At 41.2% G+C, this 16,428-nt stretch overlaps 1 protein-coding gene across 7 annotated transcripts in view; it reads right to left on the reverse strand.

The window, feature by feature from the left end:
- INPP4A (inositol polyphosphate-4-phosphatase type I A) overlaps positions 1-16,428 on the reverse strand; it is a 1,931,511-nt gene that overhangs the window by 1,860,267 nt on the left and 54,816 nt on the right. For all 7 annotated transcript variants that reach the window (XM_044072185.1, XM_044072184.1, XM_044072183.1 and 4 more), the window contains exon 2: positions 3,032-3,111. In XM_044072185.1, coding sequence (XP_043928120.1) covers positions 3,032-3,111 — 80 coding nt within the window. The remainder of the gene's footprint in view (positions 1-3,031; positions 3,112-16,428) is intronic.

The raw sequence follows: 16,428 nt of genomic DNA on the forward strand, positions 1-16,428 counted from the left end.
AATTATATCAACAAGTTATATAACATTGCTAACATTAGCAATTATGACCACATAACATTACGTCACAAATATGCAGATAAATTCAACAAAAATACTGTTTCATTCACAAATAAATAAAGATACACATAAGAAAAAAGGTGCTACTTACACAATTTACCCTAGTCAAACATTTGTTGCTTGGAGTCTATTCCAGACATATCAGCCTTTGTAGGGTATCTGCCTACTACATTTAAACTTATCCCTCCTAGATGACATCTAACCAAATCACTACAAAACAGTTTAAACAAGGAGGAAAGTTCTCTGATGGGGCACTTATGTGAATCGAGAAGGCTTACGGTACAAATGACCATGTGACGATCAGACCAGCGGGTGCAAGACCTGTGTTCAGGCTGAAGGCGAGATACTCTGAGGATTTACGCTCAAATAACTGCATATATACCATTATGTTTTTGAGCAGACGTCATACATGGGACGTTTGCTACAAGGACGGTTTAGGATTTGGTACCCAGATGGATGTCAGCAGTGAAAACTCATCTGTTTGGAAAACTGCAACAGTAACTTCAGCCAGGAGAGCCAGTGATGTTAATCACTGGAATGTGCTTATGTAATGCACATTTACAACTGGCTAGGATAGTGCAAACAGCACTCAAAGAAGCACTCTACAGCTGTCGGGATGGTATCATACAAGGAAACCCTGCTTTCCTCTTCCAAAACTTTCCCTGACTGCTTACACTAGGGATTTCCCTGTTTTGCTGGGCCCCAGTCTGAAGAAATAAGTTGGACAAGATTCAAGAGAAGGTGGAACAAATGACTCGAGGCGGGGTTCTAGTACATGGCTGATGACATTCAGATACAGTTAGAAACAAAAAAAGTTAAAAGAAGGCATTAGTTATTCATTTCCTTGACATGTATGAAAACTTGGAAGAAGCAGCATAAGGCTACTGAATCTAGCTTCTTGAAAGCAAGGTCGCAAGCTTGACAGGTGAACTATGAATTTAAAGGATTCACAGCATTAAGGGGGATTGTCTAGAGTGTTGTAAGAAGATGAAATTCTACAAGACACTTATAGATGGAGACAAATTAAACTGTCACACTTATCAAAGGGTGAAATAACTAAAATTAACATTTTACCCAAACTACTTTGTCAATTTAATACACTAAACATGGCTATTCCAAAAAAAATTAATTCATAAAATCAAAAAGTTCCTCTGGCATCCCAAATCGATAAGCATTAATTATTTAACATTCATACCCCAAAGAAAAAGGGGGGGCTCAGCCTGCCTGACTTTCAATGATACTACAATATAATCTGTTCTATTAAGTTAATACAAATTGCGGAATATAATCCCAACACTAAAGACTGGACCCCCCTATGGGTTAAATATCAACATGCTAAAAAATCTGGTATACATCCTAAAGCTCTTCCTTTCATTATGACTGAAAACTCTGAGAAACTAAAACAGCATTCTTCATTAAGTCATAAAATCAAATAAAAGTCTCCTAAAACTTTAAACTTAGAAAAGACCCTTACCCTATTACAACATATTTGTTTAAACCCAAACATTAAACTAAACAAGAGTACTTATTAAAGGCTGTAATGTATGGGATATTCTAAAATATAGAGGAAAAAATGTTGAATAAATTAGGCTAGGTCTTAACTTGAATAAGAATTATATTACTATAATAAGACAAATCAGAGAGCTCTTATCTACCCTAACAATATCAACAGATGTTAATGAACCTGATGTCAGTATCTCCACAACATTACTTAAAACTTTATCCAGCAAAAAAAAAAAAAGGTGGTCTCAAATGTATGTAAGTTAGTCACCTCAATTAAATACTGAACATCCTTGTTATATTCTAAAGACTGGATCAAAATGAGCAATGAACTTACAGACAAAAAGAAACAGACATGAAATCCATTCGTAAATTTACTCCATTTAAAAATCTCAATTACACACAATTAATGATGAATAATGATGCATACTATACCCCAATGAAGCTTAACACTTAATCCAAAAATCACTCCTTAATATCCTCACTGCACATTTCCCAGAGCAGATCTTTTACATATTCTATGGAGCTGTAAATACACTTACAAGCTTTGACGGTTAAATTAGAAAAAAGGGGGTATGAAAAATCAACATTGTTCTGCGAATTTGCTATCTAAAATATCACCACTCATAAATTTTCAAAACTAAAATTGCATATCTTGACTACCTTATTTGCATTAGTTAAACTATGCATCACTCAAAATCTGTTAGACCTGTCTAAACTTTCTTGGCCAGGCATCAGAAAAATGGCAGTTAAATATAAATCTTCGCATAAACTTATAACTAAAAATACGAATAAACGTCTCTATTACCAGAAATACAAGCTATGGTGCTCTTTGAAGGTTAAATTAGAAAAGAGAGGGTATGAAAAATCAACATTGTCCTGGAAATTTGCTATCTTAAATATCACCACTCATACATTTTCAAAACTAAAATTGCATATCTTGACTACCTTATTTGCATTAGTTAAACTATGCATCACTCAAAATGTGTTAGACCTGTCTAAGCTTTCTTAGTCAGGCATCAGAAAAATGGCAGTTAAATATAAATCTTTGCATAAACTTATAACTAAAAATACAAATAAATGTCTATTACCAGAAATAATAGAACTTTCCCATAGAACATATATTAAAAGGCCGAATTCAGAATGCTTAGCCAATTTTTGTTTCTCAGACATAGATAACTAATCTGAAAACATATTTATATCTGCGCTATTGATATTGTGCAGGTTTTCTTTCTCATCTGTAGCACTTACTGTACATAGTATAAATAGATGCATTTAGGAAGATGTGTTTTATTGGATAGTTATTGCATGCTCCAAATGTTTTGAGTTATAGTATATTGTTTCAATTAGCATTTTACCTTCTAAATTGTCAACTCAATGTATTTTATTATTTGAAAACAATAAAGCATTCTTGAAAAAAAAAACAAATTGCAAATCATTGATGTCGGGGCAGTAAAACTGCAAAAATACAAACCGTAGTGTTAAATGAAGCCTGTGATTTCTCGCTTGAAGCAAATCTTTTACAATGAACAACCCAGACCCAAGCAAATACATCTGTGAAACAAAATAAATAAAATTTAGTGACTGACCTCTGGTCAAACAATTACAGCAAGAAATGTTATGTTAAACCAGTATAAGTCTATCAACAAGACAAAAAGACAATCTAATGAATCAGCATTCTTATGTACAGATTTAAGATGTCATTAAATCTGTAAAACACAAAGGATATGCGAATATGAAAAATAATTCTTTCAAACTGGCACTGGTCAAAAGCATGGCATAAAACCAATGTAAAGCGCAACCTGAATAAAATACAATATATAGTTTAACATACTCAAGACTTTTAATGATAATTTGAAATACTGCAGAAATTGCTGGCATGTACCTGTAATCAGTAAGTTTGGCTGGGAATGAGAAATAAATAGGTATCTGTTGTGACCAAGGGCATTTCAAATTTCACTCAATGCAACAATATTAGGCATAAAAGAATTCAAAGACAGAATGTTTGTTTTAGGGGGCCTTGTGGATATACAGAATTCAGAAGAACCGTAGATGGAAAAGTAACTGGACTAGGCATCTCTGCTCCCCTTTTGCAGTGCATTTCAGTCTGTCAATTTTTTTCTACATGTTCTCCCTCATTCTACTTCACTCTTCTTTCATTCCCTTCTACCTCCACCTCTTAGCCATTTCTTCTTTAATGGTGATGCGTTCCCAAAATAACAGATATGCCCTTACTATATCAGCTGAAGTACTAGAAACCCTGCCTTGATAGGTCCTTTGTGGATCCACTATCACTGCTGTAGAATACTTGCCTCAAAACATAACTTCCTGCAAAAACTATTCACAACTGACAGTACAGAAATTCTTGAAACATACAATAATATACTTGCAGCTGTACAGTACTGAAGCAAATGTGACCCAGTGAAAAAAATTATTAAAAGTGTCCCTGTAATCGGTACTCCCCCTACTTTATGTTCACTTGGAGATTGATGCGTCTTGGAGAAAGACCGATTGCTATAAAAGAAAAAAAAAATACCTCACTCACTCTATAAGGCTGCAAGCTCTCACAAAAGTTAAAAACACAATACACTGAGCACCAAGTCTTTCCCATATGAAGTGAACAAAAGCCCTGGACTACATGCCACCTTGAGTAATTATGCTTGAACAACTGCTGTGATACAAGCAATTTTGTTTCAACAAACTGTGCGCTGTTGGGTGGCTAAAAGAAGGTATGCACTCACTATAACATTCCATCTGTCCATTTTCATTTATCCTTGACATATGGGTTCAATTCCGACATCAGAACTGACTCAGCCATTACTACAGCTTGAGTTTCACCTCTACCTATAATCCCTGTCTCCCAATTACCTCAGATCAAGTTTGCAAATTAGATATAGATTGATAGATAAATCCTTAATGGAAGCCATATCTGTTATGCCTTAAAGATTACCATAGCAGATAAGTACATTATCTGTTCCACCAAAGAGTCTTCAAATGCTGGGGAATGGAGGGAGGGGAGTCGAGGATAAATGAAAATGGACAAAACAGATGGAACATTACGGTGAGTACATAACTTCTTTATCTGATGTTGTCAATTTTCATTTTATCCTTAACATATGGGGCAGAGTCCCCAACTACTTTAGACCTTGTGAGGACTCATGGAAGGATATTCCTGAGCACCATCGAACCAAAGGACGATCTTCCCCTAGAGACCAAATCTAATTTGTAATGAGTAATAAAGCTAAAGGGAGAAGGGCTGCTGCATATATATATCATCCATCAAAGCTTTAGACTGGAGAACTGCTGAAGTGGCAACAGATCTTGTAGAATGTGCTTTAACAGGCCCAAGTAAGGCAGTTTTTCATCTGTATAGATAAAGGAAATATAATTCTTGAGTCATCTGGCTAAGGTCACCTTGCTGACTGGTTTACCAAACCCAGCACTTGAAAAGGAGACAAAAAGTTTGTCAGAGTTCCTCATGTTTTTTGTCCCGTGAAGGTAAAAGTGTAACTGTCTGTGAATATGTAACAAAGGCAGACAGTATTCACCTCTGTTTGAAAAATTTGGAAAGAATACTGTCAAATTAATTGATTGATATTAGACTATGACACTACTTTAGGTAGCACATAATAAATCAGTTAAAACCAAGTACCTAAATAATTAAATATTTAATTACTAAATGTTTACATGATAAAGCCTGAATTGCTGAAATCCTTCTAGCAGAGGTTATTGCCACCAAAAATAATGTTTTCCGTGACAAATATTTCAGATCACAGTCTGCAGATGGTTTGAAGGGAGAATGTATAATGGTTCCCCTGTTCACAGGGGAAGAGCAGTTTGAAAGGCTTGCAATGCTGAAAGCACCACTCTGAGCTCTAGAACACTGATGTGCAAGTTGGCCTCTGTAGGGTACTAAGTGCCTTGGACAGTCTTGCCCAGAAAATGCCCTCCCAGGTGTCTGCGGTCACTATGGCCTTGGGTTCTGGAAGGATGAAGGGGTGACCCAAGAGAATTTTTCTGGAGTAAATCCACCAAGCTGGATCCTTTCTGCAATGATTGGTGATCAGAATCTGGTCTGACATGGGTTGATATAGTATAGACCACTGAAAAGCCAGCAGCTATTGTAGAATTCTCATGTGATATCTGGCAAGGGAAACTAGAGTAATTGTTGCTACCACAGAAACTAGGGCCTGCAAAACTGGGTAAGCGTGAACCTTCTTCCTGTGTATAAATTAAGTGTGAACCTTCTTCCTGTGTATACATTTTTTCACTTGGGTTATAATTTTTTGAAGTCTCACTGGGGGAAGAGATGCAATGGTTGTTGTCGTATTCAGTAATGGTGCTATAAATTCCAAACTTTGGGTTGGAGACAGTTGAGATTTTTCTTGGTTGACAGTTATTCCTTATGTATGCACAGGTCTGGAGAACATAATCCCTTACTTTTATCAGCTGATGCCTGGTTGGAGTGGTAATGAGTCAGTCATCCAAGTACAGAAACACCTAGAATCCTTGCAGTCTCAAGTGAGCTGCTACTACTGATATACATTTGGTGAACACCCTGGAGGCTGTGGTGAGACCAAAGGGTAGCACCCGGAATTGGTAATGTCTGGCTCCCAGACAGACTAGGAGGAACTTTCTGGAGCGCGTGTCCATTTTTATATGGTATTACGCATCCTGAAGATCTTATCAAGCACCTCTAGTCATCTTTTCCTAAAAACAGAAGAATGGACTGTACCATGACCATCCGGAATTTCATTTGTCAAACTGATTTATTCAACACACTGAGATCCAAAATTGGTTTCCAGTCCCCTGGTCTTTTTTGACACTAAAAAGAATATTGAGTAAATTCCGGATCTTCTCTGGTCTGGTGGGACATCTTGGATGACTTCTGTATAACAGTTTCAGAATTTCTAGAACTGCTGATTTCCTCTGATTGTGTGGAACATCTGAGAATTTTTTTGCATACAGGGGAAGACGGGAAAAGGGCATGGTATAACCCTGGATATGATCCGTTGCACCCAAGATTCTGTTGTTATATTCAGCCAGGCGTTTTGATGCAAGGATAAGCATCCCCTGACTGCCTCCAGAGGAAGATAATCAGGCCTTCTTTCAGGAATGCTGAAAGAGTTTACCCGGGAAGAAGTCCTTGAAGCCCTGGATCTGAGGGCCACCACTGCCACTTGGGAAGTGTCTTCCACTGTAGCTCCCCCCCCTCTGCCCCCGGGGGAACTGCCTCCACTTGTGTCCTGGAAAAGCCCTTGGGATTTTATGAACCACATCTTTCCACCACTCCTCTTATTCCTAGAAATGGATCTTTGGTGGCTGGAAAAACGTACGCCCACAGCAGAAAGGGTCTTCCCGGCCTTCTCACACCTGGATAAAGTCTTGCTTACCTTTGGGCCAAAGAAAGATCTGTCAAAAGGTGCACTGATGAATGAAGACTTAAATAGTTCCATAAAGTCACATAAGCACATCGAGGTGTGTCTCCTTATGGCAACACCTGAACTCGCTGCTCTGGAGGTCTCTTAGGCAGCATGCACAATGAGCCTCATGGACAAGTTTGACACAGACTCCAGGGTGGCCAACTTGGAAGCAACCTTCTCTTGGACTCCCTCAGTGATAGCTCCCACCAAGGTATCCGGCAACTCCTTGATAAAATCCTTTTGAAGTCTGGTGAAATCCATCTATCCATTCTCAACCCCTTTTTCCAATTTTTGCACATGGGGTCAGGGTGTCACTTCAACAGTGACAATCATCTCAAGCCAAGGCTTACACCAACAGGTGGCTAGCCCTGCTGCTGTAGTTCATCCATACCACTCACTCAGATACGCACTCTCTCCTAGGGCCAATTTAATGTGTAAAATTTCCCTGCTGCATGTCTTTAGAGTGTGGGAAGAAACCGGAGCACCCAGAGGAGACCCACGTGACTGCTGAGAGGACATGTAGACTCTGCACAGAAGGTACCCCAGCTGAGAATCGAACTGGAGAACCTCGTGTTGTGAGGTGACAACACTAACTGCTGCACCACCGCGGCTGCCAGTTGAAGTCTGGTGAAGTGTGCCAAAAAATTCAAAGACCTTAAGGCAAAGGTCGAGAAAGTGTGAACATGATTCCCAAATTTATCTATCGCCCGACACTCTCTGTTGGTTGGATAGACAGATGAACTCTCCTTGGCGAGTTGCTTTTTTGTGGTGGCAGCTACGACCATGACATCTACTGCTAAACTTTTAGCCCAGAACTGCATATCCTGAGATGCAGATAAAATTTTGTCCGGTCTCTTGGTAATTGGTTCAGTAGTGTTCACAGTCTTCCACACCTACTGAGAAATCAACTGGATGAGTTCATCCACGGGCAGAGTCACCCAACAGGTAGACGAGTGAGAACCGAAAGCCTGCAGGTAAACTGGTTCCTCTCAGGAAGGGTTTTGGGACTGTCAGTCACCCCTCTGTTTCAAAATTTCTAGAATGTCTACAAAGAAGACATCTTTAGGGGGTGACCTCTGGGACAGTTCCCCTTCATCAAAATCCTATGGGGAATTTAAGTGCTTTCTCGTGCAATCCTTCTGAGGAACATCCTCAGGGGGATAATCTGGGGAGGTATCAGAAGATGACAGAACCTGTATCTGTGATTCTTGAGGTTTCAGTACTCTCTTCCCCAATAGAGAGACAGGTTGAATAACTGGGCATGAGGAAGGTATCTGCTCCATGGAGGAAGGGGCAAGTCACTGTAAGAGACAAAACCCTCACCATTGCCTCGAAGGCTGGCCCCCCTCAAGAGGGAAAGGAGCCCGGAACAGAGATACACTACCTCTGAACTGAGGTCACTCCCCACTGCGAAGAAATAGCCTCAGAGACAGAAGCCAGAGCTGAACTGAGCTGTGCCAATACTCCAAGGTAAAGGGACAGCTAAAAAAAAAAATGGAGTTGACTCCTGCCCCTTTTAGTCGACAGGACAGATGCAGCCCCAGCAAGTCTCCAGCTCCAAAATAACTGAAGATCTCAGGGCAATAACCAGTTCCAAAGAGAGACAGACCTCCAGAACTTATAAAACTGGTACCAGACAACTAGGAGTTGTAAACTCTGAAGCCTCAGAGAAGGAGGTGTTGGAAGGGTGAATGAAGGTTTGGCTCCAAAGTCCGTTGGGGACCAAGCCGAAGGGAGTCCTGTGAAACCTCTCGCCCACAAAACTTTACTCACCAGTCTCTCCAAGATATGTTCTGTGAAGCTATTGATGAAACAGACTGAGGACAGAGAGGGTGATTTGGGTCTCTGAAGAGAGACCTCGGGTAACTCACCCACAAATGGGTCAATAGATGGGGAGTAACAAGTCCTGGGTACAATATCCTTTTGTCATATGTCTATAGTCTGTACCAAAGTAGTCAATGTCAAAGCAGAACCAGAAGGCAAATCTTCTTGCGCCAAAGCCATCAATGTCAAGGGTTTTGGCGTAGGAATAATGATTGGAGTCGGTGATTTTACTGGTCCTGAGATCTTAGAATGAGAGCCCGTTGGCTCCGAGGAACTTTTAGGAGTTGAGGAGCTATGTTTCTTAGCTGTTGGTCCCAAAGGGGAGGACAGTACCAACAAACTCCTCTTTTTGCCCTTCTTCAAAGAGGATGATGAAGACGAGGAAGCAATATCAGTTTTGCTTTTGTCTACAGCAGATATGGCCTCTCCAAGGGTGGATGGAATCAAGCCTTTTAAAATCAGTTTGTTCCTCCTCTCAACAAAAGCCCTGTGGCTAAACTCATGGCAAATACTGCAAGTCTCCTGTAAATGTGCAGGACCAAAACAATACACACATAAAAGATGTAGGTCTGAAAGCAGTATCTTATGACCGCACTTCAGGCATTTTTTGAAGCCAGAAGGGATCTTAGTTTTCTCAGCCATAATAAAAAAGGAAGCTGGAAGTGCATGCACACACAGACACACACAGACACACACAGACAGACAGACAGACACAGACAGACAGACACAGACAGACAGACAGACAGACAGACAGACAGACAGACAGACACAGACAGACAGACAGACAGACAGACAGACAGACAGACACAGACAGACAGACACAGACAGACAGACACAGACAGACACAGACAGACACAGACAGACACACACCCTACTCATGCAAAGGAGAGAGACACAAAACTCTAAATCAGACAGGACGGAAGGAAAGCAGACTTTATATATACATACATATATATATATATATATATATATATATATACATATATATACATACATATATACATACATATATATATATATATATATATATACATATATATATATATATATATATATATATACATACATATATATATATATATATATATATATATATATATACATATATATATATATATATATATACATACATATATATATATATATACATATATATATATATATATATATATATACATACATATATATATATATATATATATATATATATATATATATATATATATATATATATATATATACACATATATATATATATATATATATATATATATATATATCTATATATATAGTGAAAAAAGAGAAAGAAAAGAAATAATCACCAATGATAGTTAAGGAATACACAGAAGTGTACAGAAGAAAGTTATCAGCAATGATAGAAGAGAATACACAAGAGTGTATGGAAAAATGACATCGATCCTAAATAAAGGGTAGGGAAACACTGAAAGAGAAGTTTGAAAATAGAAGGAAAAACTATTCAGAAAGCAAAACTAAGCTTGAGATCTCTGGTGAATGCGTCTGTCTGGATAGCGGCAAAATAGATCTGAGGTAACTGGAAGACAGAGATTATGGGTAGAGGTGAAGCTCGAGAGTTTTTTGTCTGTGCAAGCTGTAGTAATGGCTGAGTCAGTTCTGCTGAGCCAAACCCATATGTCAAGGAAAAAAATGAAAACTGACATCAGATTACTTCTACGCCAAATGGAATTAAGCTGATAAAACACAAAATATTAACTATACATATGTATATACTGTAATCTGGTCTTGTAGCTGCATGTATTATAACCATGGCAAGTTTGTATATTCAAATCTCCCATATATTCATCTCCTACTTTGCTATGAATTACATTCATTTAAACTGCATGCATTTCTATCTTCCAGTATATCCTGATCCATCACGTTCTTCAATTTTGTGTACTATTCTCAGTAACTTGCTTGAACAATAACTAATCATACTGCACTTTTTACTTCACACTTTCTGGACTTGAGTTATGGCTGAAAAAGGTTGGAAGAATAGCCCACTTACCAGACAAACAAAATGGAAATAAGTAAATAAAACAACAATAAACATATTAAATTAAATCTGCTCATCTAATGCCCTTTCCTATACTAGAATAGTCCGGATCCCAGATCTGCTGGATTCAGGAATTTCGTCTGTGTTTCTGAGTGGTCCAGACCTTGCTGTGGTAGTGGGAGGCCTTTCTGCTTATCAGTGAAAGTGGTAAGCATTAGAGCAGCCTATCTGTCACAAGAGGAATGGTTTCCAGCTATGAAATTAACCTTATTGGCCATTTTGGGCCAATTTCTATCCCTTTCAACTTTCTGAGTTAAAAACCCGTGTTTGCGCGGGTTTTAGCTCGGTGGATCCTGTCTGGGCGTCCTGCAGACTAGTACAGCACCAGAAGCAAGAAGGAGAGACTTTTTTGCTGATCTAAGTACCATTTTGACTTTCTCTTAACTGTTTCAACTTATCACACTTTAAAAAGCCAGTTTTACTGTGGTTCTGTTGTATTTCTGCTACATTTTACTGTTAAATCGTTTTATTGTGTGTGCACTTGATTTATCTGCTTAAAAGTTACATTTAAACTGCATTTAGTACTGTAGGTGCCACACTCAAGTGCGACAGCCTTTTCTGTTCATTTCTACTGTTTAAATTGCTTTTTGCTGCTTAATTTTTTTAAAAAATGAAAGAAAAAAAACCCACCTAGGATTAAACTATTCCTGGCGCCATAAAGTCTGCTCTTCAGTTTTCCCTTAGAACTAGCCAGATTCTTAATTTTAGCACTTGAATCGGCTTTTTCGTGCTCAGCACTGGTTTAGAACTATTGTAAACACTAAATAAACTACAAATTACTACAGCACTCAACCTTCCTCATTACCTAGTGGTTAACAGTTTTTTTTGTACTTATCTTCCATAGATGTTTAGAGGAAAGCAGCTCCAGTACTTACTTTACTCACTTGTCTAGAGGAAAATAGTGATTACCCAGGCATGTCCAAGGGACAGCCCCCTGTGTTCTCTTACCCAGGCACGTCCAAGGGACAGCTCCCTGTGTTCTCTTACCCAGGCACGTCCAAGGGACAGCTCCCTGTGTTCTCTTACCCAGGCACGTCCAAGGGACAGCTCCTGTGTTCTCTTACCCAGGCACGTCCAAGGGACAGCTCCCTGTGTTCTCTTACCCAGGCACGTCCAAGGGACAGCTCCCTGTGTTCTCTTACCCAGGCACGTCCAAGGGACAGCTCCCTGTGTTCTCTTACCCAGGCATGTCCAAGGGATAGCTCCCTGTGTTCTCTTACCCAGGCATGTCCAAGGGACAGCTCCCTGTGTTCTCTTACCCAGGCATGTCCAAGGGACAGCTCCCTGTGTTCTCTTACCCAGGCATGTCCAAAGGACAGCTCCCTGTGCCCTGTGTTCTCTTACCCAGGCATGTCCAAGGGACAGCTCCCTGTGTTCTCTTACCCAGGCATGTCCAAGGGACAGCTCCCTGTGTTCTCTTACCCAGGCATGTCCAAGGGACAGCTCCCTGTGTTCTCTTACCCAGGCATGTCCAAGGGACAGCTCCCTGTGTTCTCTTACCCAGGCATGTCCAAGGGACAGCTCCCTGTGTTCTCTTACCCAGGCATGTCCAAGGGACAGCTCCCTGTGTTCTCTTACCCAGGCATGTCCAAGGGACAGCTCCCTGTGTTCTCTTACCCAGGCATGTCCAAGGGACAGCTCCCTTTGTTCTCTTACCCAGGCATGTCCAAGGGACAGCTCCCTGTGTTCTCTTACCCAAGCATGTCCAAGGGACAGCTCCCTGTGTTCTCTTACCCAGGCATGTCCAAGGGACAGCTCCCTGTGTTCTCTTACCCAGGCATGTCCAAGGGACAGCTCCCTGTGTTCTCTTACCCAGGCATGTCCAAGGGACAGCTCCCTGTGTTCTCTCCTGTCTACCTGATGAATCTGGGCATCTTGGGGTAATGTAGCAATTGCCTCATGTACGTTGACAACCCTCTCCTCCTACCACCCAACACTACATCCTGTGAGAGATGCATTTATCTAGCCAAACTGGAAGCAAACCTCTCTCAACCCAAGACTAAACCTGTCAGTCAAGAGGAAAAGGTAAACACTTGCACCACACCACACTCATCACATAGACCCACTAAACCTACACCACCAAAAACCCACACACAGATACACAAAAACATTCATGGAGGCTCTCAATAATAATCTGCCCAAGCAGCAGAGACCTCCAAAGCAGAAACGCAAGCAACCTCCACCCCTCAACACAACCCAAAAGACATATAACCCACAGACTAAGTGTGCCACTCAACCACAGCCCATAAGGCAAAACAATGTACCCAACACATTAGTCATAGGTGACTCTATAGTCAGGCAAACTGATGTTTAACTCACCAGACTAGACAAGGAGAAGGTTACTGTCAGCTGTCTGCCGGGTGCCTGGATCTGCCACATAACCCACGCACTCAGGTCACTTCACAACAGGTACAAATATGACTCTGTCATTGTCCATGTTGGTGTGAACGACCTGAGACAAATCCTCCCTAGACTACATGAAAAGAGACATGAAAGAGGTCTCCGATCTTGTAATCCAGGCAGGTATGACCCTAGCCCTGAGTAGCATCCTAACTTCACCCAGAAAGATACCACAGTACAAGAACACAAGGACAAAATGACTGACTTCAACAATTGGCTAAGCTTCTCGTGCCATTCTAAGGAGATCCAGTATCTGTCTGCCTGGGACAACATGGTCGGCAGGCCACGATGCTTTGCCAGAGATGGCATGCACCTGTCACCCCTGGGATTCCGAACACTGGCTAAGGCTCTTGCCGCCCCTATAGTGCCTATTTTAGGCAAGGTCCAAATGACAAACCCACCACTGTAGCAGGTACAGGCAAACAAAAACCAAGGGTAATGCTACTCAATGCTAGAAGTCTAAACCTCAAAATGCACTCACTCGAGACACTCCTTAAAATGGAGAACATCGATATCTGTGCTGTGACTGAAACCTGTTTCAAGGCCCCAGAGAGCACCCTTGCATTACCAGACTATAACTCATACCATACCTTTCGGCCATCTAACCTGGACCGGAACACCAAAGGTGGAGGTGTGTCCATATTCATTAAGGATATCCACACCTCCAGGCTACTTGCCCAACATAATGTATCCAAAATTATCCAAGTGCAACTAACTCTGGGCAAAACTGCAATCCATAATGTAGCTTGCTACAGATACCCAACCATGCCCCAGGACTTCTACACTCCTCTTTTCTTGATATACTGGAAAATATTAGGGTCCAACCAAACACCCTAATAATGGACGATTTCAACTACCCCACCATTAACTAGGAAAACTACTCATGTACCAACTCCTTCACTCAATGCTTTCTAGAATTCATAAACTCCAATGCCCTGGATCAACTTATCCACACCCCCACCAGGGGCAACAATATCCTAGACCTAGTCATTACCAATATGAGTGACCGGTGTTCCACACCTGAAGTCAACTCCTCGTTGGTCAGATCCAACCATAAGCTAATCACCATAAAAACCCACATCCCACCCCCAACCCCCATTAAGGAGACCACTGTAAAAAATTTCTCCACAGCCAACTTCATGCTTCTTAAAACAGAAGTGGCAAACTTCATGACATCCATGCAAATGAGCACTGCAGTTATGACTGCAGAATCCTACACAAATGCATTCTATAAGCACTTACACGAGTGCATGGATCTTGCTATCCCTAACAGAACCAAGACGTTATCCTCCAAAAAAAGGAAACCGATCTGGTGATCCCCTGCTATAAACAACAGAAGGAAGAAATTGTTGCAGAAGAGAGTAAAATCCCATGAGTGGAGGAGCTCCCTGATCAGCCTCAGTAAGAAACTGAGATTTCTCATAAAATCCTCCAAAGATGGCTGTGATAACAAGATTGCCTCTGATTCTAAAGACAACCACAAAGCATTCTATAGCTATGTCAAGAATTTCAATGGCAACACCCAGGTCTTGCTCCGAGTTACAGCACAATGGCATAAAAATTACAGAACCAACTAATATCGTCAACATCCTGGCTGCTAGGTTCATTTCTAACTTTACCCCCCCTTTCACTCCCTAAAGGGCCCATATCTATACTGGAAGAATGGAGAGCCCCTGGAATCACAACTGCGCAGGTAAAAACTGCACTTTCCAAAGCCAACAACACAGCTTCCATGGGACGGGAAAACATCCCAGGCTGCACTCTACACGAACTTTAGAATGAACTGGCACCCCCACCTACGTATCATGTTCAATCATAGCCTCATGTCAGGCCTTGTACCCACTGAATGGCGCATAGCAACAGTTATACCACTCCACAAAGGGGGAGCCACCACGGACCCCGGGAACCATCACCCTATTAGCCTGATGAGTCTCGTTTGCAAGGCCATGGAACGCATCATCATGGAACTCATAAGCAAAGACATAGATAACCTCCAAACTCTGGACCCCACCCAGTTCAGGTATGAGAAAGGCAGATCATGCTTCCTGAACCTGACTGACTTCTTTAAAACAGTCACCAAAGCCGTAGAAGAGTGTTAGGCAGTTCACACAGCCTATCTTGACCTCGCCAAGGCTTTTGACATCATCCCCCATTCTGGAATTATAGATAAACTCACTAAACTGGGTATAAATCCATAAGTCACAAGATGGGTTGCCAACTGGCTCACTGACAGAACCCACACTGTAAAAGTTGCAGACTCCAAATCTGACTTCAAACCAGTGACAAGTGGAGTACCATAGGGTTCAGTCCTGGGTCCTCTCCTGTTCAGTATTTACTTCTCTGAAGTAAGGAACAACACAGAGGGCCTCTGGCTGATGAAGTTCGCAGATGACTGCAAACTAGGTGCCATAGTTGAGTCCCCAAATGACATGGACATCCTACAGAAGGGCCTCACTGAGACAGATGCCTGGTGTCAGAGCCATGGCCTCAAGCTAAATGATAAAAAGTGCATTGTCATCCCCTTTGGTAAAAACTCTGTTCCCATGAACTACCACATAGGCGGCAGTCCTCAACATTGAAAGTGTGATAAGAGACCTTGGGACTCAGGTGGACAGCAGTCTCTCCTTTGATAATCACATCACCACAGTAGTCAGAAAATCCTTCCACGTGGCACACCTCATCACGAAAGGGTTCTCATCCAGGAAAAAAAAAAGAGGTCATTGTTCCCCCTCTACTTGGCACTCATTAGACCCGTTATTGAGTACAATGCCCCTTTTGGAATGTACCTCACAAGACATCTGCAACAGCTGGAAAGGCCACAGAAGTAAAACTCCAGATTTACTCCACAGCATATCACCTACTCTGAGGTGATCTCTGGCTAACATACAAATCTATGTCAAATCCAGAGCTGTTGGACATGCTACACCTAAAGAAATCCCAATCCCTCGTGGATACATGCTCTAGGGACCTAAACCTTGCCACCACAATAAATACAACATGCTGGAGGGATAGATTCCTGTCCCAGAGACTTCCCATAATCTGGAACAAGCTACCTATCTATGTCAAGCAAAGTTCCTCATTAGCACCGAAAAATCTTGATGAACGGATGGGAGAAATTCATCCCGGGGATCACTTCTGTGGCTCTGCTCGACA

This window comes from Protopterus annectens, chromosome 5.part0 (assembly GCF_019279795.1).
Source record: "Protopterus annectens isolate FY-2018-M chromosome 5.part0, PAN1.0, whole genome shotgun sequence".
Lineage (NCBI taxonomy): Eukaryota > Metazoa > Chordata > Ceratodontiformes > Protopteridae > Protopterus > Protopterus annectens.